The sequence below is a fragment of the Microcaecilia unicolor genome, chromosome 6, assembly GCF_901765095.1.
Source record: "Microcaecilia unicolor chromosome 6, aMicUni1.1, whole genome shotgun sequence".
In the NCBI taxonomy this organism is placed as follows: Eukaryota; Metazoa; Chordata; class Amphibia; order Gymnophiona; family Siphonopidae; genus Microcaecilia; species Microcaecilia unicolor.
In genome coordinates, this window is record NC_044036.1 from 82,407,726 (window position 1) to 82,434,988 (window position 27,263).

General features: G+C 45.7%; 1 protein-coding gene across 1 annotated transcript in view; it reads right to left on the reverse strand.

Moving 5' to 3' along the window:
• Positions 1-1,139: 1,139 nt before the first annotated feature.
• IMP3 (IMP U3 small nucleolar ribonucleoprotein 3) overlaps positions 1,140-27,263 on the reverse strand; it is a 38,017-nt gene continuing 11,893 nt past the window's right edge. The window contains exons 4-7 of the mRNA XM_030205949.1: positions 16,206-16,285; positions 7,115-7,166; positions 2,591-2,663; positions 1,140-1,532 (exon numbers count right to left, since the gene is read on the reverse strand). Coding sequence (XP_030061809.1) covers positions 1,506-1,532; positions 2,591-2,663; positions 7,115-7,166; positions 16,206-16,285 — 232 coding nt within the window. The 3' untranslated portion in view covers positions 1,140-1,505. The remainder of the gene's footprint in view (positions 1,533-2,590; positions 2,664-7,114; positions 7,167-16,205; positions 16,286-27,263) is intronic.

The window sequence follows — 27,263 nt, forward strand, 5'->3', positions numbered from 1 at the left end:
CTTTATATAACTGGTAATATGGCTTTAACTGTACTGAAAAAAAATCTGTCAGAGCAAGCTTTGTGTAGGTAATGCACTGGACTTCTACCAACAAGCACATAAGCACTGCCACGCTGGGAAAAGACCAAAGGTCCATCAAGCCCAGCACTCTGTCTCCAACAGCGGGCAATCCAGGCCCCAAGAACCTGGCAAAAACCCCAAAATTTAATAACGATCAATGGACTTTTCCTTTGGAAACAGTCTACTACATGTAGCACGCCTGCAGCTTTTGCCTTTCACTGCTGAAATAGACAGGCAACAACTACAACAGCTCCAAAATAAAGGACAGATTCCCTTTTATACAGCACCTCTTCTTGCTAGTACCCTCATTTGCTGAATCACCCAGAGTGGTACTACCAACCCCTCAAGGCCAGAGTGTCTCACCAAGGTCTTGGGAAAGGCACAATCTTCTCATTGTCTTTCTAGCTTTGGGTTGCCCTCTTTTCATTGCTATTCTTGATTTTAAATGTTTATTGTAAGCCACCTTAATAGGCTTCAGCTAAGGCAGCACATCAAACTTTATAATGAACTTGCGTCCAGATGGCTTCTTGTGATGCTGGCAAAGTTACTTAGCCCGCCACTGTCTCAGGTACAGACTTAGAAGTAAGCCCACTTGTGGCCAGGAAATATCTACTGTATCTGAATGTAACATCTTGAACTACTGAAAATGGGCTAAGCTGTATCCAAATCCCCAAAACCACAGTTTTCAGGAGGCAGACTAAATCTGTACACTTTAAGACATGACTTTTGTAACACTAAGCAGGTCTGAGCGCACTACAGCAGCAATACAAATGAAAACTGGGGTCATAAGATCAATGAAAAGTGACTAAACAGCTCCAAATGCAGTGTGTGTGAGGGGAGATGGAGGCAATCTAGAAATGAGTGTTCTCCAAAAGATGACTGGTACTTTTCAACCCATCCAAAAGCTTTCTTTTCATTTCAAGCACAATATTCAGGAGTTTATGTCCTAGAGCTAATACAGTATAATATGTTTGTGCCATATTTAGAAACCTTTGTAGAGAAAATTTACTTTATTCAGATTGAAAAGGGACATTCTTTGTACAAGTATTAAAGCAAACAATGGAACAGAAGATAGTTACTAAAATGTAGTTTTTTGTTTTACTTTTCTAACCAAACGTCAAAAAACTTACAAATAAAATAGGTACAATTCAATAACAGCTGCAATAAGTCCTAGAAACATGTCAGTAACCAAGAGGTCAGTGCTGTTGTTCTGTAGGAGTATGAGACAAGGTTAGCAGGCCTAGGCTGTTGTACTGTCACTCCCTTCATAGCAATAACATTAAATAGTGAACAATGGGTTAAGCTGTGAACCTGTCACAGTATTAGAAAAGTTAGTTTCTATGCACTGTTCTCGTCTGTTTGGAATGAGTGGCAAACAGAAGTGTAACCAATTGTCATACCATGAAGATTTCAGGATTCAAAGACTGTTCTTTGGTGAATTAGGCTTATATTGCAAGATCAAAATCATCCCTCTAGGGAAAAAGAAAAATAAATTTTTTAACAATGGAGGACAGAATTTCAGATGACACCTTTAATTTCTATTGCTGCTTCTGTTGTTTTTTTTTTTTTTTTTGCTTATAGCAAAGTGAATTGTACCTTCTCTGCCCCGTTAGTCACATTCAAAACCTCATTTTATTCTTTCCCAGACTTCTAAAAACACTGCTTAGCCCACAATGGTTATCTTCTGTGGCCGAGGCCTACACAAAAGTGTGAAACTTCTAGAAGCCCATGAAAGACAGGAGTATAGGTTCTTAACCTTTTTACTACCTTTTATTAACCCCAAAAGATTCAGGGACCTTCAATTCACTTCCTACTCTTCCCAGACCTGACCTCTCCCCTCCTCTCTAAGCTAACTCTGGCCCTGGTTGCCCTCCTCAGCTAATCCTCAGGAAATCAGGCTTCCTTTTTCTCCAGTTCGTTCCTGCCCTCAGCATCTCTCCCTTTCTTCACCTAATACTGCTGATCCAGCACTCCTACAGCGGCTTCTGATCAGACCTCCACCACTGTGCCCCCACCCTCCCCGATGTGAGGAGGAGGATCAGGCAATGCGGAGAAGGCTTCGGCTGGTAGGGTTTATGGACCCCAGCAGCCACACCACAGTATCCAAAGCTGAACCTAATTTGGAATCCTGTATCTGCTCCTACCCAGCCTCTAAAGGGGGGCCCAGCGCTGGAGTCTGTCTCTCTCCTACTCCAGACTGGGCCTGGGTGATTGTAAACCGGGCCTGGGGGAATCTTGCCCCCCTTTCAGCAGCTCTGCCAACCCAAGAACCACTACTGCTCCTTATCTGTGCAGCCACCTCCAATCCCACTTAAACAGCTGTTGCCTTCATCACCCATAACCACTGCTGAGCCTGTCTCTACAACAGCCTCTGTATTCAGCTGCATAGATTACAGCGGCATGAAAAGATTTTCTCTTCTATTAATGCAGACCCCTTAAAGTCTACACAACACAGGCTGGGAGCCACCCGATTAAAAGAATATCTCCCCTAAAAGCAAATGGATAAAAGAAGGAAGACAATACTATTTACCTCCTCATTATATTCCAAAATGTGCTGCTTTATCTTGGAAGAATCTACCCATGTCACAAAGTCTTCCATGCTCCTGTGAGGAGAGAGAGAGAGAGAGAAGGGGATGGGCGGTTGAGCAAACCAATTATCTGATATGGGACGGTGATAATGGAAAACATTAATATGCTAGGAAAGCAATTTTCAAATAGCTAACCTAGTTGCCAACTTTCAACATGCAGATTTTCAAAAGGGAAACAAGCCAGAGTGTTTCTTTTTGAAAATCAGAAGAAGCAGGAAAGTATGTGTGCTAATAGCTTGTGTAGTTTCCCCTCTCCTATACCAATAGGAGATGCAAAGGGGCTAAAACAGGTCACCTACATTTGAAAATTGAAATATCTGCATGTTTTACTCTGTCTTTAATAGGCTCACAGGCTGCATCCTTGTTAAATGTAGCTAAATGTATAGGGTTGACAGCGGCCAGGCTGGGAGTAATTCCACGGGTTCAGGCTCACATGCCCCCCCCCCCCCCCCCCCCCCCGCAACAAGAGGATGGTATTGACCCATTAATGTCCCAAGTCTTTCGATGTCCCACACCCCTCTGATCTCACACAGGAACAGCTGGTGGGATCACTCAGCTCATCTTCTCAAAGGGGTTTCTTTAGTTATCCTGGAAGGAATGGTGGTCATCACCAATGCCAGCCTCAGAGACGGGGAAGCCCGAAAAGCTGTCCAGTGTTTTCAGACATATTGGCTTGAAACTTATGTCAACAAGGGTGGGATTTGGAGCCAGGGGTAGTGATAAGAGATTTGATGGCTATGCAGTTGGGCATAGATCCATCTCTTGCGCACATTGCCAGGTACTTGCGACCTGAACTGGGCTAGATGGACCATTGTCTAACCCACTATGGCTGTTCTTACATTCTAAGCCAACTCTCTCAGCTTTGTCAAAATGCAATACCCACCAGTGTTCTCAGAAGTAGCCCCCACACTGGATCTCTCTAGCTCAACACTACCTCTACTTCTGGAAGCAGGTCAAAGCCCAGCTCTTCTCCCAAGCCTTTAGCATATGTATTGATGACTATACACTCACTCTGCACCTGAGCAAGCTTGCTGCACACCCTGTAACTAAGACTAGTTCCTCATACCTTATTCAACTGTACATATAATTTGTGTTTAATTTAGCAATCCTTTCTATTTATCCCAATTACTTTGTCCTACCCAGCCTGTCTCTCTATATGTCTCAACTGCACTTGTCCCTGCATCATATCTATATTATTTGATATACTGCCTTTCTGTGGTTACAGTCAAAGCAGTTTACATATTATATTCAGCTACTTATGTTGTACCTGGAGCAAAGGAGGTTTAAGAAATTGCCAAGAATCACAAGCTGCTGCAGTGAGAATTGAACCTGGGTCTCAAACCACTTGATGGTTTTAATCCGTGCCTAATATACTAAGTAAATCAATAATTCTCAAATAGAGAGCCCTAGCATATTTTCAAAGCACTTAGCCTTCCAAAGTTCCATAGAAACCTATGGAAGGCTTCAAAGTGCTTTGAAAATATGCCTCATAGGAAATACTACCTAAACATAAAAATGCATAACATCCTTTCTCCTTTGTCATCAAGCAGCTAATAACCAAAATATCAAAAAAGTTGATATTTTGATTAACCACTTGATTAGGGTTTTAGGAAGTTTTTCTCTTTTCTTTTAGAAGGTACCAAAACTCTTAACACCAAGATGACCAGAAAACACAGTACTGTAAAATTTGTCACAATCAGTACTAAATGCACTTCTTTATAGGTGGATGTCCTGAACTATAATAAAGAACCAGCTCAATGTGGAAGATGGCTACAGGTTGAATTGCTCCAGTAATAGGCAGAAGAACTTTGACAAATGCAGATTTTGCAGCAATGAACAGTAAACAGTCATAACTCATTGCTACATGGGACATGTTAATATCAGAAAAACTATAAAGGCCCAATTAAGATAGCACATTTCATCCACTGGAAATTATGCAAAAACTATAACACTACTGGGCCAGAAAGAACTGTGGCGAATGAAAACATAATCACTGGGCTCTTGTATTCCTTCCGCTAAAAGGCTTGATGCAAGGAAACTGGACATTGTGGTAAAGGACAACATTATAGTCAAGTGAAGATGCAGAGAGCAACACTCAGAGAAAGAAGGAAACCCTTTCCTGATAGAGGGTGGATCTCTGGAAAAACCTACTAGCAGAAGGAATGGTAACCAAAACCAAAGTCTGTGATAAAGGCAGGAGGGGAGTAAAGAGAAATCGAGGAGTGGGAATAGTGGATGCAATACCTGGAAAAACATACTAGCAGAAGATATGGTAACAAAAACCGAACACTGATAAAAGGCAGGCAGGAAGCAACAAGAAATCGAGGACTAGGGATGGTGAATGCTGGAATAGGTTAGGACGCTACACTCAAATCACATGAAAAATCAGAGTACCAAACGAGACAAAAGCCAACATGCACAGAGCAATGGTACAAGCTTCCAAGATTAAGCAGTGACTAGGTTGAGCAACAGATTTCTGTCAGGCTCCAACACATTTAGAGAATCCATACAGACTATGTATGCTAGGCGGTCTCTTCCAGCGCTGGTTCTGATCATGCTATTTCATAGATGGGTGGGTGTGTGGCGTGCAATTCTTCTACACCAGCCCGCTGCATAATTTTTAGACAGGACCAGAGAAACTATTCAACTTCACAATTTACACAAAACTGTAGTTTGACTCTATGGGGGTAATTGTATAAACATTTTCTTGTGTGTACCTATGTGCGCACGCCAGGGAATTCTATATATGTGGCCAAATTACTATTGTAACTTACTTTAACAAGCCAATCAGCACTGATAATTGGCCATTGACATTAATTAGAATTTACGCACAAAACTTGCTAAGCATATTCTATAAAGTGGTGCATGAAAATTCTACCGCCTGGATCTCAAAAGGGGTATAGCCATGGGATGAGCATGGGTGTTCCTAAATTTACGTGCAGTGTTATAGAATATACCTGATCTGTGTCTAAATTAGGTAGGGGTACTTACACCAGGTTTTAGTGGTGTAAATGGACATGCCTAAATTTTAGGCTCTGGGATGGGCGCTAGGTGAATTCTATAGACCAGTGGTTTCCAAACTTGGTCCTGCAGGCACCCCAGCCAGTCAGGTTTTCATGATATCCACCATGAATATTCATGAGAGAGATATGCATGTATTGCCTCCTTGGTATGCAAATCTCTCTCATGAATATTCATGGTGGATATCCTGAAAACCTCTGACTGGCTGGGATGCCTCCAGGACCAGGTTTGGAAACCACCCATGCCTAACTTTAGGCAAGGTTTATAGACTAGGGCTAAGTGTGGTTTTTATATAGAATTCCCCCCACCATGTATAGGGGGAAGGAGGGAGGCATAGTTTGGGAAAGTAGAGGCAGAACTACAATATACATGCAAATACATCTACTATTGGAGCTGGCATGAATCTCAAATCAGGAAAAAATGATCAAGTTAATATTCAGCCGCTATAGTCAATGGTTTGGGGTTTTTTTTCCGGTGGGGGGGAGGGGAGGGTCCCCCTAAATACTGACCATGGTGGCTAAATAAAATATGAATATTCAGAACCAGTAGATTGCAACCAGGCTGAATATCCAGGCATGGCAGAACCGGTGCTATGTCAATAGCAGCAATATTAACCCCACTATAACTAAATAAAGTCACAGTTTTTTTTAGCCTAAACCTTATTTGTGAGCAGACTATCACCCCTTTTTATCCTTGTACCATGCTGGCACTATCCAGATAGTGCTTCTGGATTATCTTCACAAACCGCCTCAACGCTATTTGGAGAGCACCACCGCTGAACATCCACAGCCAGTACTGGCTAAGGCATTTATCCAAATAACAGCTGCCTTTATCTAAAATACCTTTGAATAATGGGCCTATTCTGACCAAGACCATCCAGATGGCAGTCTGTGAAACATGAGTGTGGCAATCAAGTGGGGTGTCACATGAGGTTGTGTCATTTACAAACTCAGAAAAAGAGATCTGCTTGCGATGAAGGACTGAGACCAGATAGCAGGAGGGTACTAGTACAGAAAACTAATTCCCTTTCGTCATGGATATTAAGCCTTAGAAACCACTTAGCCAGGGATCAAATATGAAAACTAGTTTGAAGCAACTGTCCTATGCCAGTCTAGTTCATAACCCAATTCCTTTCTTCAGTGAAGACCGTTGTGTGTTCTCTTTGTGATAAGAACAAAAAAAAAGAATCAGATATGTGGTGTAGAGTAGAGGCCTAGTGGTTTGAGCAGTGGGAAATCAGGGTTCAAATCCCACTGCTGATCCTAGGATGTCACTTAACCTTCTATTGCTTCAGATATGATTGTCAACCTTCCATAGGCAGCAAAATACCTACTGTACCTGAATGTAACTTGCTTTGACATATTACTTAAAAAGCACAAATTAAATCCAAATAAAAATAAAATGCAGGAAGTAGGCTTAAAGTTTGGAATATAAACTCTGCTTACCTTGTCACTAAAAAGGCTGGATCTGTAACTAATTCAGGCCCCACTCGTACATCTGACAGAGACCATAGTAAAGGATGGTAGAAACAGAGAGACCAACATAACCAAACCAAGAGTAATAAGATATATTACACATAGCTCAGTACTTGCTATGCACCTACTATACTTCATCTGATACCAGTGGCGTTCCATGGATCTCCAGCACCTATGGTCCAATGTTTACATTTGTGCTGTGCCCCCCCGTCCATCCCATGTTACCTCTGGACACTCTGCTCTCCTCTCCAGGCCATCCCATCCTAGCTGACAGCAGGCCTTGTACTTCTAAAACCAGCACTTCTTGTTGCTGAAGCCTCTCTTGCCCATGTGATTCATAGCTTATGTCAGCTGTATGACCTGCCTAGTGCTCTACTGAGAAGAGATACTGCAGACAGGAAGATTGTGTTAGGGAAGCATCTGGCCTGGCACGCCACTGACTCCTACCGTCAGCTGGGATCAGATCACAGAGTGTGCGGAGGGAACTAGAGGTGGAAGAGAAAAGAGGGGCAACAGACATGTCTCTAGCCAGCAGGCAGATGCATTAATAAGTACTTAAATGATTCAGAGCAAAGAATGCATGGTACCCCCTCCACTGGTAGAGAGCTGGGACTAAACTACTGAAAAGGTATGTGCCCCTTTGCTGGTACAAGGGGCAGACTGTTTTTGCTGTCGTTGGTCCCTAGGGCCTGGTCATTGCTGGTAAGGTTGGTGGTGCGATTGTTGCTTGTGGAACTGTGCCTGCCATTTAGAATAGGTGTGATGCAGTGATGAAGGGAAGGCTTTCCAGGGCTGTGGAACTTGAGCTTTTCAATTACTTGTAGTCCACTCCATATCTTCAGAAGAAAGGTTTAGACAGTGGTGCAATGGTCTTTGATTAAAAGAATCGGACCTTTTTTCCCCACCAATATTTTTCATTCATTGGCACAAACCATGATTCTTTCTCAGCTGGACTACTGTAATGCTGTATATATAAGAAACAAGGAATCACTAAATAAGAAAATTCAAACTACCCTCAATACAGCCACTAGCCTGGTCTTTAGAGACTCTAAATTCAACAGGGCAACGCCACTTCTTATCAAATTACATTGGTTACCCATAAAGGCCAGAAATCAGTTGTACACAGTGTGGCATAAGGAACATTGTCAAAGATGCCCGAGTTACCCAGTTCCAGGAGTGTCAGACAGTCCTGCATTTCTGACCCCACCCTCTGGCACATTAGGCAGTTTGGACACTGGGGGAGTGCTAAAAAGAGAAAGGCATTGCCAATCTTCTTTGCTCCTGCCAACTTTAAGTATACGTAAGGTCCGTTCTAGGCATAAGCCACATAGAATAAGAAAGTTTTCAACTCAGCTTTGACGTTGGAAAGACAGAAGGGAGCCGGTAGTTTAGTCCCAAGTTCAGAGGCTTGAACTGAAAAAAAAAAAAAAAAGAGCGGTGGGTGGTGTCATGGTAGATTTCCCCAAGAAGATGGTACTAGGACCTGGTTGTTTGATTTGGGGGGTGGGGGGGGGGGGGGTGGGGGGCAGACAATAAGGAGTAAGAAGATGGGATAAATAAGGAGGCACATCTGAGAGGGTCTTATAGACCAGGAGCAATACTTGTCTGTCTGTCTGTTTACCTGTCTTATTTAGATTGTAAGCTCTTTGAGCAGGGACTGTCTTTTTTGTGTATGGTGTACAGCGCTGTGTATGCCTTGTAGCGCTATAGAAATGATAAATAGTAGTAGTAGTAGGATTACCTTCAAAACATGTACTTTCATTTATAAGATAACCTATTGGATGGCTCGAAACAATATGCTGGACTTTAATAGACCTTCCTGTTCGTAATGCAATTCTTAACTCTAGAGACCATCTCACACTGCATTACCCCAATTACAAGCACATAAAATACAAATCCATACTATGTATAGATCTCTCTCATTTGGGCACCAAGTGGTGGAATTCTGTTCCAACTGAAATCAGACGAATCAGTAACTACTTAATCTTCCATAAACTCTTAAAGACCTTTCTCGTTACAAAAAAATCAGTTTTTACCATTGTCCTTATGTTAATATGATACTCTTTATAATGACTACCAATATGCTTACTTCACTTGACTAAACTTCAATGTTGCTTATTTTCTTCTTTACATGATGTAAAACTTGCATTCATATTCAACTGTATAAACTTATGAATCTTTCACTATTGTAAGCCACACTGAACCAAATAACATTTTTTTTGGATAATGTGGGATATAAGCATCAAATAAATAAATAAAATACCAATGAGGTCTTTGATCTTGTCACCAAAGAGATTTTCACCTGTGAACAAAGGGCACTTGGTCCTCCAATGAAAAAATGTCATCATATCAACCTTTTGGAGCTCAGGGTCGCTGGAAGCACACCGGTGTTCAGCTTTTCGATTGCAGGCAAGGTCCTTCACATTCAGACAACAAGGTTGCCATGTTCTATATCAACAATTAAGGGCATAGGGCAGTGTTTCCCAAGTCTCGTTCTGGAGTACCCCTTGCCAGTCATATCGAAAATTATGTTTCATACCTGATAATTTGTTTTTCCTTTAGGTGCAGCAGATGAATCCAGAGACCTGTGGTTGTGTCCATCTACCAGCAGGTGGAGACAGAGAGCACTAATTTGCACTGTGCCTAATATGTCATGCTTCCTGGCCTGTATCTCTCTTAACAAAGCAGAAGGAGAATACAGAAGTCCAAGATGTCCCTTCCTCACAGAGATGCAATCCAGGTAGAAGTGCAGGATCTGAGCACCTAACCTAAACGGCAAAGGCTAATAGAAACCAACCTCCCACAAAAGCTTGCAGCAAAACTCTTCAGAAAAGCCTCTACAGCAGCAGAAAAAAGCAAACTGAAAAAGGTGGGACTCTGGATTCATTTGCTGTGACTAAAGGAAAGAAAATTATCAGGTATAAAACATACTTTTTTGCTCCTTAGCATCAGCAGCAGATGATTCCAAAGACCTGCTGGATACAGCAAAGCAGTATTAAACGGGGCGGGGGTGGGTGGGGAGGCAGATGCAAGTCCAACTGAAAGGACCGCAGAACCAAAAGAGGATTCCTCCTGGGCTACAAAATCTACACGGTAGTGTTTGACAAAGGAACAAGAGGTTGACCAAGTCACCGCCCTGCAAATGCAAATCTCATCAAGATTGGAAATCCACGTCTCTGCCCAGGAAGACGCCAAAGCCCAAGTAGAATGTGCCCACAAGAGGGCTGGAGAGTGCCCAGTGAGGATGTACGCTGAGGAAATAGCCTCCCGAAGCAACAGGCAACAGTGGGTTTAGAAGCGGTCTCACCTTTCTGAAGCCCTGCAAAAAGGACAAAAACATGGTCCGACCAGCGGAAGTCATTAGTAACCTCCAAGTAATGCAGAAGAGTACATCGGACATCTAAAAGCGCAAGTGCCAAAAGTCCTTGGGATATTGATCCTTAAAGGACAGTAAAAACAACAGCTGATTAAGAAGGAAGGAGGAAACCACCTTTGGCAAAAATGAACGTACAGTCCTTAAAAGCGGAGAAAATGGTCCCTGCAAGAGAAAGCCAGCAACCCCAAAACCATGCGAGCTGAAGAAATAGCCACAAAACCACCGACTTAAGGGTGAGGACTCGCACTGTGGTCGCATGCAAAGGCTCAAACGGAGGAGCTTGCAGCAATCGGAAGACTAAAGGAGAGACTCCAAGATGGACAAGGAAGAAACAACGGAGGTTTCAAACGAGTGGCCCCCGTAAGGAAATGCACCACATCAGGAAGAGAGGCCAGAGGTGCACAGGCAATGTGCCCCTGATAACAGGCTATGGCAGCCACCTGAACCCAGAGGGAACTGGCTGTCAGACCTTTCTGCAGCCCAGACTGCAAGATACAGAAGCAGCAAAATCTCTCTCCCCGAGCACCAATAATCAAAGACACACCATACTCGAGCATACTCTGCCGAAGTAAAACTAATTCCACTATATCTTTTTTAAATATGGCAACCAGAATAGCACGCAATACTCAAGGGGAGTGAAATAGAGACATTATAATATTATTCATCTTATTTTGCATCCCTCTCCTAATAATTCCTAGCATCCTGTTTGCTTTTCTGGCTGCTGCTGTTGCTGCTGCACACTGGGCTAGGATTTCAGCGTATTGTCTACAATACCTAGATCTTTTCTTGAATGCTGACTCCTACGATGGATCCTAGCATCAAGTAACTATCATTCAGATTATTCTTCCCAATGTGCATCACTTTGCATTTGTCCACATTAAATTTCATCTGCCATTTGGATGCCCAGTCTTCCAATTTCATACGGTCTTCCTGGAATTTTTCACAGTCCACGTGTGTTTTAACAGTTTTGAATAGTTTTCTGTTATATGCAAATTTTAATCACTTGTTCCGATTTCCAGATCATTTATAAATATGTTAAATAGGACCGGTCCCAGTACAGATCCCTGTGGCACTCCACTATTCACCCTCCTCCACTGAGAAAAATGACCATTTAACCCTACTGTCTGTTTTTCATCCATGAACCAGTTCCTCATCCACAACAGAACATTGCCTCCCATCCCATAGCTTTTTAATTTTCTCAGGAGTCTCTCATGAGGTACTTTGTCAAAAGCTTTCTGAAAATCTAAATTTCTTTCCCTCCCCAAATTACCACCCCACCTCTCTTCTTGTCCTTCTCTTAACCCTTGTTTAATTAGTTTGAGCGTTGTCTACTTTTCCTGTCAAACATTGGCGTTCCTTTCCAATTTTACTCATTTTTAATTTTATTATGTTTAAATCTGTTTTATTGATGGAATTACATCAGATACAGCAGTTAAATCACAATATAACATTCCTTAAGCATGTAGCTCCATACAATTTCCCCCCCTCTCTTCCCTTCCCCGTACCCCATCCCCATTCCAACCCCAACTTTATGCAATAACTCCAAGTGCTTACCAATATTAAATCTCCAACCTGCTTAATCCTTTATATAGAATAAGGTCGCCCACATAAACACCGCAATGTTGTCAAGAAGCTCCCAACAGTGCCCCACTCCTTTAATGTCATGCAAACAGTGATGCGCAAGGGGCTTTGGCTCTTACAGCCCCCCGTCGCAATATGTCACCACTGTGGAGTACATGTTCAGTGGTCCCTTGTTAATGTTTGCCATTAGGATTTATGCATATTATGACATTGTATACTTGCAGCAAATCAAACTCAAAGCATAAACATACCTTACGACAGCACTCCCAATGCCAATTAAACATTATCCCGTACCATTCAGCCTTTTCTTCCCCCCTCCCCCTCCCCCCAACTCCCTCCCTCCTACCTATCCCCTTCCTCTTCACTATAGTACCACTTAGTAGCAAGTGAGCATGTGAGAGACACAGAACATACCCCCCCTACAACAACTTGATATCCCAATCTTCTCATGTGGGTACTGTAGCGAGCATGACAGTAAGTATTGAGGCTTCCATTCCCTCCTCCTCCACTCACCACACCTTTAACTTCCAGCAATGACGGTTTACCACAAATTCTCAACACATTCGTTCCTACCACATCTCTTCCATGAACCTGAACTAACCTAAAACATTCAATACTTGACTCCGTGCTCTTGGAGATATTTTATGCAAATAGGTCCCCCAGACTTTCATGAACCGCTGCCGCCTCTTTGGTGAGCTACGGGCATCCTGCATTTCCCATAACATTAGCTCATGAAGCTTGTTCCTCCAGTACCAATAAGAGGGGCCTTTATCCATTATCCAATGGTTGAGAATACATTTTTTCCCCAAAATGCAAACTTTGCTAAGAAAAATCTTTTCCTCTAGTGAGCCTCTATTCCAAGCCCTCACTGAACTAAATAAGACCCGCTCAAAGGACAGGTCCACCTGATATCCAAGGACCCAGCTTAGGAACCGGGAGAGAGCCGACCAGAACCCCTGTATCACCCTGCACTGCCACACACCGTGGAGAAACGATGCATTGTCTACTGCACACTTGGGGCATTCACTGGTTTCCACCACTCCCGCATACCACGCCTGTTTAGAACTATTCACAGGGCATATTTTTCAGCTAAAGTGGCATTCCTGTAACTCAGAACTATGCACCACCCTTACGCCTCCCTGAAGCGCAACTAATATAATCCCCTCTCCTATTCTACTTCCCGCCTCCTGGCTCCATTTCTCAGCTAACGGTTTAACATCTCTTTTAGGTTGTTTTCCTACCAACACCTTGTGAAACCATGACACTGATATTTGTCCAGCTGCATCCCCGGCCAGGAGCTCCCTGATACTCATCCCAAACTCTGATAGTAGATTTGCGGTGGGGAGGCTATGTATTTAGTGTGATAATTGGTAGTAAGCTAGTTTCGCTAAAATTCCTCCAGCACAGAGCCTCTCAAACTCTAGGTAAGTCATGACTTTCCCATCCCTCTGTAGGAAATGCTCTAAAAGTATCACTCCCTTTTTCTCCAGGTCTCGAAAGACCTTATTTTCCCTCCCGTAATGGGTAACAATACACTATGCTCCGGATTATGCCCTAAAAGTCCCGCTACCTCTCTCCACAGATATCGCAGAGGCTGCAAAAAGCAGCTACGTTTTACACCTTGCGGGAGATTACTAAATTTTGTGTGCAAAAGGTAATTAAGGTGCCAGGGCCTAAAGTACAGGTGCTCCAATTGTGTAACTGTGTATGTAGCCGTGCCCAGAACCCAATCTCCCAGATGGTGCAAGAGACATGCTTGGTTATATGTGCGCATATCAGGAATCCCCAATCCCCCACTCACCTGGGTCCCGCCAAGACTGTTCCACCTGAGTTTTGGTTTCCGCCCAGCCAAGCAAAAACGGTTTACCTGTCTCTGATGGGTTTTTAAATCTTTTTTCCATAACCGTATTGGCAGTGTTTGCAACACGTATAGCCACTTCGTGAACACCAGCATACGATATAAATGTATCCTTCCCATCAGTGACAACGGCAAGGAGATCCACTTGACCAACTGTGCCTTTGTGTCCTGCAATAACTGGGGGACATTACAGGCATACAGCCGTGCTGGATCTAATGTTACTTGGATGCCCAAATACGTAAATGACCCAGTCACCCAGCGCAGTGGGAACTGTTCCCAATCCGCCCTCCTGACCTCCGGACTCGCCAGGGCCTCAGATTTCATATAATTTAAGTGAAACCCCGAAAATTCTCCATATTCCTTTATGCTTTCCATGAGATATCCCAAGGAACTCTTTGGATTTGTAATTAACACCAACAAATCATCGGCGAATGCCGCAATTTTAAATACCCTATCTCGAATATGTAGTCCTTGTATATCTGTATTAGTACCAATCTCTGGTATCAATGGGTCAAGTGTTAACACAAAAAGGAGTGGAGAGAGAGGGCATCCCTGGCGCGTTTCCCGGCCTATAGGAAACCACTCCAACCCTAGACCATTAACCAAGACTCGCGCCCGAGGGTTAGTATATAGAGCCCTAACAGCCTGTAAAAAGAATCCATTCATCCCATACGCCTTAAGTGTTTCGAAAAGGAACCCCCAGTCCATCCTGTCGAAAGCCTTTTCGGCGTCAAAACTAATTAACAATGCTGGTGTTCCATCCCTCTGCACTTTTTCCAGAGCTAGAATTATTCTTCGCATGTTCTTTGCTATTTTCCTTCCCCTTACAAATCCCACCTGCGGTTCCTCCACCAAAGCAGGGAGATACCTGGCCAACCTATTAGCTAACAATTTAGCCAGAAATTTAGCCTCTGAATTCAAAAGTGATATCGGTCGGTATGATTCTGGGCGATGGGCAGGCTTACCCGACTTTAATAGCACTGTTATGTGAGTCTGATTCATATGTAATGGCATGGATCCCCGCTGAACTGTTAAAGACCTCAGTCAAAATCGGGCAAATTTCAGTCTGCAATAACTTATAAAATTCATTCCGCATTCCATCCGGACCTGGTGTCTTCCCCAAGGGACTTTGCTTAACTACCCACATCACCTCCTCCACCGTAAAATCTGCATTTAATGCCCTGAGTTCCTCATCTTCCAATCTGGGCAGATCAACACTAGTCAGATAAGTCTCGCTAGGCGTGACTAGGTCATCTTGCGGCTGATACAGTTGCTCAAAAAGTTTCTTGAATATTCCTGAGATTTCACTATCCTGATGTACCATGGCCCCTTGTTCATTTGCCAGCGTGAGCACCTTACGGTAGCCTGCCTTCCTGCCCATCAGCCGCGCCAAAAACCTCCCTCCCTTGTTAGCAAACTTATAAAGCCGATATTTATAGTAGGCCAGGGACCTCTGAACTATGCGATGCACCAGCTCATTAAGACTCTGTTGTGCCTCTAACAGCTGAATCCGGAGCCTTTGCGAATGTCCCTCACTATATTGTCGCCTCAGCATAGTTGCTCTCTTCTCTAATCTAAGTATCTCTTGTTTTCTCACTTTCTGTTTAAAACTTGTGTACGCTATAGTCTCCCCCCTGAAAACCACCTTAGCAGTCTCCCATTTTAATTTTATTATATGTACACCACTCAGGTCTGCCAGTTAGTTTGAGCGATACATTAAATGTTAATAAACTATAATCTAGTTTGATCCTATTTCCTTTAGCACTAATAGCCTCTTTCTCTTCACCCTTTAACTCTGCTGGCTGTCCTTTGCTCTTCTCGCCACCTTTATTAATACCTACTGACACTCAGCCAAAGGAGTACAGGACCTATGTTTTCAAACTAATATTTAAGTTGGTGTATTATCTGGGGTATGGATTAACAATTTCTATCTGTTCCATTTACACAACTTTCATTTTATGTGTGTGTTGTATACATTGTACATAACTGTGGGCATGATTTGTGAACAGTGATTTATACAACCAAAAGATTGATTTTTCAAAGTTTTTGTCTTCAAGATGCAGTTCCAAAATTATGCAAGTTGACTTCCTAGCTGCACAATAAACTGTATGTACTCACTGGTAAATGAATAGAATCTGTGCCACACAGTGAGACAGAATTTCTGCATCACAGAGGGAACAAAATAACTGCCCAGTCACCACTTATGTGCACAGCCCAAGGGCTGCCTGCATGTTTCCAAAAGATACGGCCTTGCTCAATGTAAGTGATCGCAAGTTTCAAGGACTGTGCCATCTTCAGTCGCACCATCACAGTGGGGAGCCGCCTCCTGCAAAGGAACAGAGAGACTGTTACAGATACACTACAGGTACAAAAAAGTTTCAGCTTTTATAGTGATGACAGAAGAGTTCCCAATCAATATAGACCTGGATTTAGTTCTAAGTATATGCAATAAAACACTAGGCCACAGAAAATAAGCAAGCTTGCAGTCTATGCTTCCATGCTTTCCGGAGTATTAATCCACATGAGAAAAAGCATCCTCACATTCCTTGCTGACGTACTCTTCCTTAGTTCCAGACCCAGATCACCACAAGCCTCTTCATTTGTACATAAACCACAGAAGCCACATCGTACAGGACACTGCTCTATTCATTTTGAATGAGGTTATGTATGAATGATATCTCTTTTGGGTGCTCACACACTCCACATATTTGAAATAAAAGGAGACAATTTTAAGAACTATGTCAGTTGTTGGAAGTGACAAAGTTAATTGTCGTTATATTAGTGGAACTTACTAATGCACATGGAATAGTCTGGATGAACACAAAACCCTTGCAAATGACAACCCACTGGTGTTCCAGAAAGGCAATGCAAACAGCGGATAATTTTACAAAGCATTCTCCACACGTAAGGAATGTTTTACAGTGGAAAAGTCCTCCTATGAAATTGCACAAGCAAATGTGCATGCAACTATGCACTTTAACAAGATGCTATGTATTAATACTAATGCAATGTATAGGTGATCCTGGGTGCATTGTTTGTTTGGAGCAGAGGTGAATTGATCCCCTTTTTTTTTTTCTATATGAGTAGATGTATTGAGTGCATGCATATATTGACACCTTCTTCACAACAGGTGTAAATTTATATGTGACAATTTCTGAGCTACTGAGGATAGTTCTGGGGGAGTCTATGTTGCCTTTATAAAACAGATGTCTTTTTTTATAGTTTATTCAAACTTACTAGACTGCTCTAGTTGTCACAGCAGAGCGGTTTACAAAACTACAATCATAAGAAAAAGGAAAAGAATGTCATAATTTGATAGTAAAGATATACAGTCATACAAAGAGAAGATGCTACAGGCTATAGCCTCATGCTGGGAAATCCGTCACCCTGGCTCCCTAAAAGCCTGCTTAAAAAGGAGAGCTTTCAGGTTTTGCTTTAAAAGATTTCAAAGCGAGTTCACTGCTGAGTGAAAGCGCGAAAATATTCTAGATACAAGGGGAAAAAGAATGCACTTTGACACAAGCTACCTGTTATAAAATTACAGGAAATAACTGTAAATATATAAAGCATTCAATAATAAAACATAATAGGAAGAATGGAAGGGGGAGATTAGGCACTAGGATCAATTGATGGAAGTTTTTGAAAAGGAAAGATTTCAAAAACTTAACTTATGAAAAACCAAAATAATCATGTTGGGCTACTATGAAAGGCTGGTGTTGACATTTAAGAATCTATAGGGAAGAAACCCTAATTGAGGATTCTTGAGTAGGTGAGAGGGCATGGTACCAGATCTGTGGGTGCTTGAGCACCCCCAATATTGTGCAAACTCCTTCACTGCATCCAATGCGGGACAACTGTCTCATGTTTAGCACCTCCCCCCCCCCCCCCCCCCGATCATTTTGAAAAGTTGACTCCTACGGAGGTAGAAGATTTCATGGAGAATAATATTTTCTGAAGGAGAAGCAAGGAGTGAGAGCTGAAGCTTAGCCAAGTGTTTGAAAGGCCTGAAGGAGTGGCTAAAGCATCTGTTGCTCCCAACTCCCTTGTTGATAGTGGAGAACAGATCTAGGTGCTCCATTAATTGATCCCTAAAGGCTTTATTTGCAAAATAATTAGCGAAGGTGTTAGAAGTACGGAGCATGGTAGCTGCCAACGCCCCACATACTGGATGAGCAGAGAGTTTAGCACCTGCATTGAAAAAGCTGCTTAGGATAGTTCTCATGGGCTGTACAGACACCCAGTTTGTAAGCTTGATAATATTCTTTGCAGAAAGCAAGGTTCACACTGGTCCAGGTCCAAGCTACTGTGTCTGGAAATCCTTGTTACTAGCGACTGGAAGCAATCCATCATGGGTGATGTGAGTGAGAAAGAGATCAACAAACTGGCCTCAATGTGAGTGAGAGAACAAACGTGCTAACAAAACCTTAACTCATCCTTAAATAGATAGACAGTCTTTGTCTAGGGGTTGCTACTATGAGTGTCAACATAAAACATTGCCCATAACCAATAGTTTCTGAGTAGACAAAGAGATGTGAAGCACCAAAGGCTGCAATTCCTCCATGGATGATGAACTAGCGGAGGCATGAGAAAGAGCAGACTGAGTGAATGATTGCTCTCCAGCAGAATTAAAACCTCAGAAAAATAGAGGTGAACCAAGGCAGCTTGCAAAATCAGTAGTGAAACACAGCCACCCCCTTCCCAACTCGATCCTTGCAGATTAAATTTATGGGAGAGGCCAGGCACATGAGGGAGATCTCTGCTATACACAGGACCTGTAGTTCTTTTTCAAAATAAATAAATAAACAAGTCAGCAACTAAAGCGCATTTAAATTTCAGTGATCCAACATTAAGAAAGGACACCAGACACAGACTTTCTGGATGCTCAACAGTTAAACTCTCACATAACTGAGAGGGCCTGTGAGATAGTACGTACCCAGGGTTTAGAGCTGTGGTTTTACACAAACCTCCCAATTCTAGAAAACTGTGTGCCATGGTTTTCAACCACTACGAGCATAACTTAATAAATCAATTAGTTTTCCTCTCTCATTCTGTCTATACTTGTTCATTTTACTATTACTATGCTGTTAACAAAATTGTAAGTTTTTTTTTTTACAAGTTTAATTTCTTTTATTGATTTTCGATACAAATACAATCAAGAGCTCACAACATAACAACAACTAACAGTTTACAAAGTATGGCAATACCGGAGCTCACATGTAAGGAGTAGCTATCCATATCTAGGCTTAAAATTAAGTGAAGAAAAGAGATAGGCAGAAAAGGGGGGGGGGGGTCTGGAGTGTAAAGATCAAAGTAGAAAACATGCATAGGCCATAAAATACATCTAATTGAGTGCTTATCGCTGTACAATGCCGAAATATGATACAAGTGGTAGCCATTTCTCCCGATATGCAGCAAAGCGAGAAGACGTCTTTGCAAGGTGTGATTCGTATTTGTAGATTTGGAGCACTAAGTTCCACCATTCCTGGTAGGTGACTTGGTGCAAGGATTTCCAATGCGCAAAAATTACCTTCAATGCCAAAGATGCCATGGTGCTAACAAGAGACCCTTCACTATGAGTCAGCAAAGGTAAAATTATGTATCATACCTGATAATTTTCTTTCCATTAATCATAGCTGATCAATCCATAGACTGGTGGGTTGTGTCCATCTACCAGCAGGTGGAGATAGAGAGCAAACTTTTGCCTCCCTATATGTGGTCATGTGCTGCCGGAACTCCTCAGTATGTCGATATCAAAGCTCCATCCGCAGGACTCAGCACTTAAATTACACCCACAAAGGGACACTCTGCCCAGCTCACCACCGCCGAAACGGGGGAGGGGAATTAACCCAGCTCATCCCCACACAAGTGGGGGAGGGGAATCCGTCCAGCTCATCCCCGCGGAGCGGGGGAGGGACACCACACCCGCCGATGCGGGGGGATCTGGCTTATCCTGCAACCGCAACTGCGGGAGGAGCTGACTGACCCTAACACTGCCGAAGCGAGTGGGGTACAAAGCTGCCCTACAGCCGCACGAAGCGGGAGGGAGTGCCGGCAGAATTTAAGTCTCAATCCAGCCCCGTAAAACGGAGGGGAGAGGAATGCAGCAGCTCACTGTAACACAAACTCGTCTCAACTCTTGAAGAATCCAAGTGAAAAAATAACTTGAACACGAAGTCTTCCTGAACAGGAACTGAAGACTAAACTTGCATCTGAAATGCAACCAGAATATAAACAGTACAGATATCTGGGAGGGACTATGGATTGATCAGCTATGATTAATGGAAAGAAAATTATCAGGTATGATACATAATTTTACCTTCCATATCATCAAGCTGATCAATCCATAGACTGGTGGGATGTACCGAAGCAGTACTCACCCAGGGCGGGACATAGAAATCCCTGACCGCAACACTGAAGCTCCAAACCGGGCCTCCGCCCGAGCAGCCACAGTCAAGCGGTAATGCTTGGAGAATGTATGGGCCGAAGCCCAAGTTGCCGCCTTGCATATCTCTTCCAAGGAGACGGAACCGGTCTCTGCCATCGAGGCCGCCTGAGCTCTTGTGGAGTGAGCCTTCAGCTGAATAGGCGGCACCTTCCCCGCGGCCACATAAGCCGCTGCAATGGCTTCCTTGACCCATCTTGCCACTGTAGGCTTAGCAGCCTGCAGACCCCTACGAGGACCTGCAAACAGGACAAACAGATGATCCGATTTCCGGAAAACATTGGTCACTTCCAAGTATCTGATGATGACTCGTCTCACATCCAGATATTTAAGAGCAGAGTATTTCTCTGGGTAGTCCTCCCTACGAAAGGAAGGGAGACAGAGCTGCTGATTCACATGGAAGCGAGAGACAATCTTGGGCAGGAAGGAAGGCACTGTGCGAATAGTCACTCCTGCCTCAGTGAACTGCAGAAAAGGCTCTCAACATGAGAGCGCCTGGAGCTCGGAAACTCTTCTGGCTGAAGTGATAGCCACCAAAAAGACTGCTTTCAACGTCAGGTCTTTCAGAGATGCCCTCGACAAGGGTTCAAAAGGCGGCTTCTGTAATGCTCTTAGCACCAGATTGAGATTCCACGCAGGCACCACCGAGTGCAGAGGAGGGCGCAGGTGATTAACTCCCTTGAGAAAACGCACCACATCTGGCTGCGAAGCCAGGGAAGCACCCTTCAGGCGGCCCCTGAAGCAAGCCAGGGCCGCTACCTGGACTTTAAGGGAACTGAGCGACAGGCCTTTCTCCAGACCTTCTTGCAGGAATGCCAACACTGAAGAAATTGGAGCAGTGAATGGAGAAAATGAGCCTGCTTCACACCACGCTGCAAAGGTACGCCAAACCCTGGCGTAAGCAGTAGAAGTAGAGCGCTTCCTCGCTCTCAGCATAGTGGCGATGACCTTGTCTGAGAAGCCCTTCTTCCTCAGACGCTGCCGCTCAATAGCCAGGCCGTAAGACCAAAGGGGGAGGGATCCTCCATCACCACGGGACTCTGATGCAACAGGCCCTGCTCCACTGGCAGCCGCAGAGGATCGTCGACCGAGAGCCTGATCAAGTCCGCATACCAGGGACGTCTGGGCCAATCCGGACCCACCAGGATTATCCGGCCTGGATGCTTTGCCACCCGGTCTAGCACCCTGCCCAGCATGGGCCAGGGCGGGAACACATAGAGAAGCTCTTGTGTCGGCCATTGTTGGAGAAGAGCATCTACTCCCAGGGATCGAGGGTCCCGTCCTCTGCTGAAAAAGCGCGGCACTTGGCAATTGGCCGATGACGCCATCAGATCTAGGCTCGGCTGGCCCCAGCGCTTCGTGATGTCCAAGAACGCCTGAGCAGATAGCTGCCACTCTCCGGGCTCCAAGGTATGGCGACTGAGAAAGTCCGCCTTGACATTCATGACTCCGGCAATGTGGGCCGCTGACAGCTGCTCCAGGTTCGCTTCCGCCCACTGGCATAGACTCATAGCCTCCTTGGCTAGAGGGGCGCTCTTGGTACCTCCCTGGCGGTTGACATAGGCCACAGCTGTGGCATTGTCCGACAGGACCCGTACTGGCTTCCACGCCAGTACCGGGATGAACTCCAAAAGCGCCAACCGAATGGCTCTGAGTTCCAGGAGGTTGATAGACCACTTTGCCTCCGCAGGAGACCAGAGCCCCTGCGCTGTCCTTCCCAAGCAGTGGGCTCCCCAGCCCGACAAAGAGGCGTCCGTCGTGACAACAATCCACTCTGGGGTCACCAGAGGCATTCCTGCGGACAACTTGTCTGTCTGCATCCACCAGCTCAGCGCCTTGCGCACTGCTGGGTCCAAGGGAAGGCGCACAGCATAATCCTCCGACATTGGAGTCCAGCGCTGCAGCAGAGAGTGTTGTAGTGGTCTCATATGAGCCCTGGCCCAGGGCACTACTTCCATCGTGGCCGTCATAGAGCCCAACAGCTGCACATAGTCCCAAGCCCGAAGAGGAGAGGCTACTAGGAACTGGTCCACCTGAGCCTGAAGTTTGACAATCCGATTGTCTGGCAGGAACACTCTGCCCACTTGGGTGTCGAAACGAACTCCCAGATACTCCAGGGACTGAGTCGGGCGCAGCTGGCTTTTCTCCCAGTTGATGATCCACCCCAGGGAGCTCAAAAGAGCAACCACCCGTTCACAGCTTTGCCGCACTCTGCATAAGAGGGGGCTCGGATCAATCAGTCGTCCAGATAAGGATGGACTTGTACTCCTTCCTTCCTCAGGAAGGCCGCGATGACCACCATGACTTTGGAGAAGGTCCGCGGAGCAGTAGCCAACCCGAACGGGAGGGCTCTGAACTGGAAGTGTCGGCCCAGGACTGCAAAACGCAGAAAGCGTTGATGGGGAGGCCAGATGGGAATATGCAAGTACGCTTCCTTGATGTCCAAGGATGCCAGGTACTCCCCTGCCTTCACTGCCGCTATAACAGAGCGGAGAGTCTCCATGCGAAAGTGCCTGCACTTCAAGGCCCGATTGACCCCTTTGAGGTCGAGGATAGGCCGAACGGAACCTCCTTTCTTTGGTACCACAAAGTAAATGGAGTAACGTCCCTTGCCAATCTGATTTTCTGGCACCGGAACGACCGCACCCAGGCGGATTAGATTGTCCAAGGTCTGCTGCACTGCCACAGCTTTGACCGGAGACTTGCAGGGAGAGAGTACAAACCCGTCTCTTAAGGGTCGGCAGAACTCTAGCTTGTAGCCGTCTTTGATGACTTCCAGCACCCAAGCGTCTGAAGTTATTGTGGTCCACTCGCCCAGAAACGAGGACAGCCGTCCTCCAATCTGCACTGGGGTGTGGACCAAGGCCCCGTCATTGGGTACGAGACCCTGGGGGAGGACCGGAGGGAGCACCTCCGGGATGGCGGTCTCTGCGAAAGGAATGCTGCTTGGGGGAGAAGTTCCTCTTGAAGGAAGAGGAGGCAGAAGAGCCCGACCTGCCCGGGCGGTACCGACGGGCTTCCTGAAACCGTCCTCTGGAGGTACCGGGACGAGTACTAGCCCGAGCCCTGACCTCTGGTAACTTCTTGCCCTTAGACGTGCCGAGATCGGTCATGATTTTGTCCAGCTCGACCCCAAAGAGCAGCTTGCCTTTAAAAGGCAATTTCACTAGGCGGGATTTAGAGGCGTGGTCAGCAGACCAATGCTTCAGCCAAAGCCACCGCCGCGCAGAGATTGTCTGAGCCATGCCTTTAGCTGAGGCCCTCAAGACATCATACAGCAAGTCTGCCAAATAGGCCAAGCCCGATTCCAGGGCCGGCCAATCAGCCCTCAAGGAATGATCCGAGGGGGAAGCCCGCTGCACCAAAGTCAGGCACGCCCTGGCCACATAGGAGCCGCAAACTGAGGCCTGCAAACTTAAAGCAGCCGCCTCAAAGGACGACCTTAAGGCCGCCTCCAATCTTCTGTCTTGGGCGTCCTTTAGGGCCGTGCCACCTTCCACCGGCAACGCCGTTTTCTTAGTCACCGCAGTGATTAAAGAATCCACGGTAGGCCACAGATAGGCCTCACGTTCACTTTCAGGCAAAGGATAGAGGCGGGACATAGCCCTAGCCACTTTAAGGCTCGCTTCCGGGACATCCCATTGAGCCGAAATTAAGGTGTGGCATGGCATCATGCACGTGGAAGGTTCTAGGCGGGCGCTTCGTCCCCAGCATAATGGCAGAGCCAACAGGGGCTGAGGGAGAGACGTCCTCCGGAGAGGAAATCTTCAAAATGCCCATGGCCTGCATTAACAGGTTGGGCAAATCCTCTGAGCTAAAGAGCCGCGCTGCAGAGGGGTCATCCGCTCCATCCGAGCGGGGATCCGTCTCCTCCAAGGAATCCGCAAAGGACCGTTGGGAGAACTCAGATACGCTGCCCTCATCTACATCGGAGGAGACAAAGTCCTCCAAGGCCTGGGAATCAACCCGAGGGCGTTTACCTCCGGGGGCCTCAACCTCTTTACCAGACGAGGGAGCAGGGGCAGCGTTTTGCATAAGGAAGGCCTGATGCAGCAGCAAAACAAACTTGGGGGAGAAACCCCCCAGACTGTGCACTTCCGCAGCCTGGGCTACAGCCCTAGACGCACCCTCAACCGGCGCTCGCAAGAGCGGGGGAGAGACATGCTGCGCATCCAAGATGGCGTCCGGCGTGACACTCCGCGAAGGAGCCGCGCGGGAAGAACGGCGCTTAACTTTAGCCGCTTCTGTGCCGTCGCCCAAATTAAGGGCGTTCATGGCATCAATGTCTCCCACCTCAAGGGCGGCCCAAGAAGAAGCCGTCCGAGCCGCGTGGCCGACCAATATGGCGGAGGCGATCCGCGGGGGATGGGCGTTTATGGCGGGAAAAACCGCCACGCCGGAGGAAGGACCGGGACACTCATCGGTCACGAAACTGTCACCCAACAAGGGCGAATCAGACTTTAAGACCCCCGCATCCCCTCTGGAAGCGCACACGCGATCCGGGGAGCGACTCTTTGCGCCCTCGCCCTCCGACGCCATGGGCCACGTGGAGACCAATCGGGGAACCCCCTGCCCGCTATAAAAGGTAAAAATTACCTGCTGTCCGCTCCGAGCTGTAACGACCTGGTGTCCCAGTGAGTAGCTGAAATAAACGCCTTTAAGGACGTTCAAAAATTTTTTTTTTTTTTAAACGGAGCCAGCGGGAGGGGGGAGAAAAGGAGGGACCTGGCGCCACCAGGTTTGCACTTGCTCAAGAAGAGCCCTCAACCCCAGGCACTCAACAAAACCTAAAAATTAGGCTTGGAGGCCTAGCCATAGCTGCTGCTGTGTGTGACCACCACCTGCTGAGATAGAGAACATACTGAGGAGTTTCCGGCAGCACATGACCACATATAGGGAGGCAAAAGTTTGCTCTCTATCTCCACCTGCTGGTAGATGGACACAACCCACCAGTCTATGGATTGATCAGCTTGATGATATGGAACTTCTATTGCACTGGTCTCGAAGAATCACAAATTTATAAGTGATTGAGCCAGGAAAGTGGAAGATGTCTACCAGTTGTGACCATATTTCTAGCCAGTATTTACGAAGGCACAGACAGTCAAAAAAACAGAAAGGGATCCTGATGCTCTGAAACCCTAAAGTGCCAACGAAACAGCCACCAAAAACGCCGTCTTTAGCATCAGGTCTTTCAAGGCCTTCCGGAGTGGTTCAAAAGGAGGCATTTGAATAGCCCGAAATAATTTAAGGCTCCACTCTGGACACGGTATACAAAAAAAATGGCCGCAAGTCGCCCACTCCCCACAAGAATCGAACGATATCCAGGTGAGCCATAAGAGATATCTTCTGTAGTCAGCCCCTGAAACAGGCCAAAGCTGCAACCTGCCTGGAGAAATGCTAGGATGTACGCAATCTGAGCAGGGAAGGGAGAAAATCCGCTCTCAGAAACCCAGCCCCCGAATGTCCTTCACATCATCACTTACACCATGGATGTAGAGCATTTCCAAGCCTCAAGGTAGCAATGACCGAATCAGAATAACCTTTTCATTTTAACCAAGCCCTTTCAGCGGCCAAGTCATAAGACCAAAGGGACACAGATCCTCCACAAGCACTGGACCTTGCTTCAGTAGGCCATGTACCTTCAGAGCACAGAGAGTACCTCCGTCCAGCAGTCAATTCAGGTCCGTGTACCACGGGCTCTACGGCCAATCCGGGACTACAAGAATTATTTGAGACCGGTGCAATGCGACCCTTTACAACTCGTGGCCTACCATGGGGGGGGGGGGGGGGGGGGGGGGGGGGGGGGACGGGACCAAGGAGGGAAGATATACAGTAGATATGTCTCCGGCCAGGTTGCATTAGGGCATTGATCCCCATTGAGCCTGGTTCTTTCCAACGGCTGAAGAATTTGGGTACTTTGGCATTCCTTTTCAACACCGACAAGTCCAGAAGAGGAGAAACCCATTGGCTCACTCTCAGCTGAAAATGCCGGCTGGATAGTTCCCATTTTCCTGAGTACAAGTAGTGCCTGCTGAGAAAGTCCACCTCCATATTCAAGGACCCAGTGATGTGAGCTGCCAACAAGCAGAGATTTTTACTCCACCCAACTCATGAGGGAGGCAGTCTCCATTGCCATTGGATGGCTGCACGTCCCACCCTGCTTGTTGACATAAGCCACCACCGTCCCATTACATAAGTACATAAGTATTGCCACAATGGGACAGACAAAAGGTCCATCAAGCCCAGCATCCTGTTTCCAACAGTGGCCAATCCAGATCACAAATACCTGGCAAGATCCGAAAAAAGCTCAATACATTTTATGCTGCATATCCCAGAAATAAGCAGTGGATTTTCCCCAAGTCATTTTAATAATGGTCTATGGACTTTTCCTTTAGGAAGCCATCCAGGCCCTTTTTAAACCCCGCTACGCTAACCGCCTTTACCACATTCTCTGACAACGAATTCCACAGTTTAATTACACGTTAAGTGAAGAAAGATTTTCTCCGATTCATATTAAATTTACTACTTTGTAGCTTCATCGCGTGCCCCCTAGTCCTAGTATTTTTTGGAAAGAGTAAAACAAACTATTCATGTCTACCCGTTCCACTCCACTCATTATTTTATAGACCTCTATCATATCTCCCCTCAGCCGTCTCTTCTCCAAGCTGAAGAGCCCTAGACGCTTCAGCCTTTCCTCATAGGAAAGTTGTCCCGTCCCTTTATCATTTTCATCGCAAAATTGTTGGAGAAAACTCAGACTCACGTCCCCGCAAAAAAGGGAGCCAAGTCACATAAAGCATTCCAAACTGCCCTCTGCTCCAAGTGATTTATCGACTCCTGTTCTGTTCAGGTGCCCTGTGCC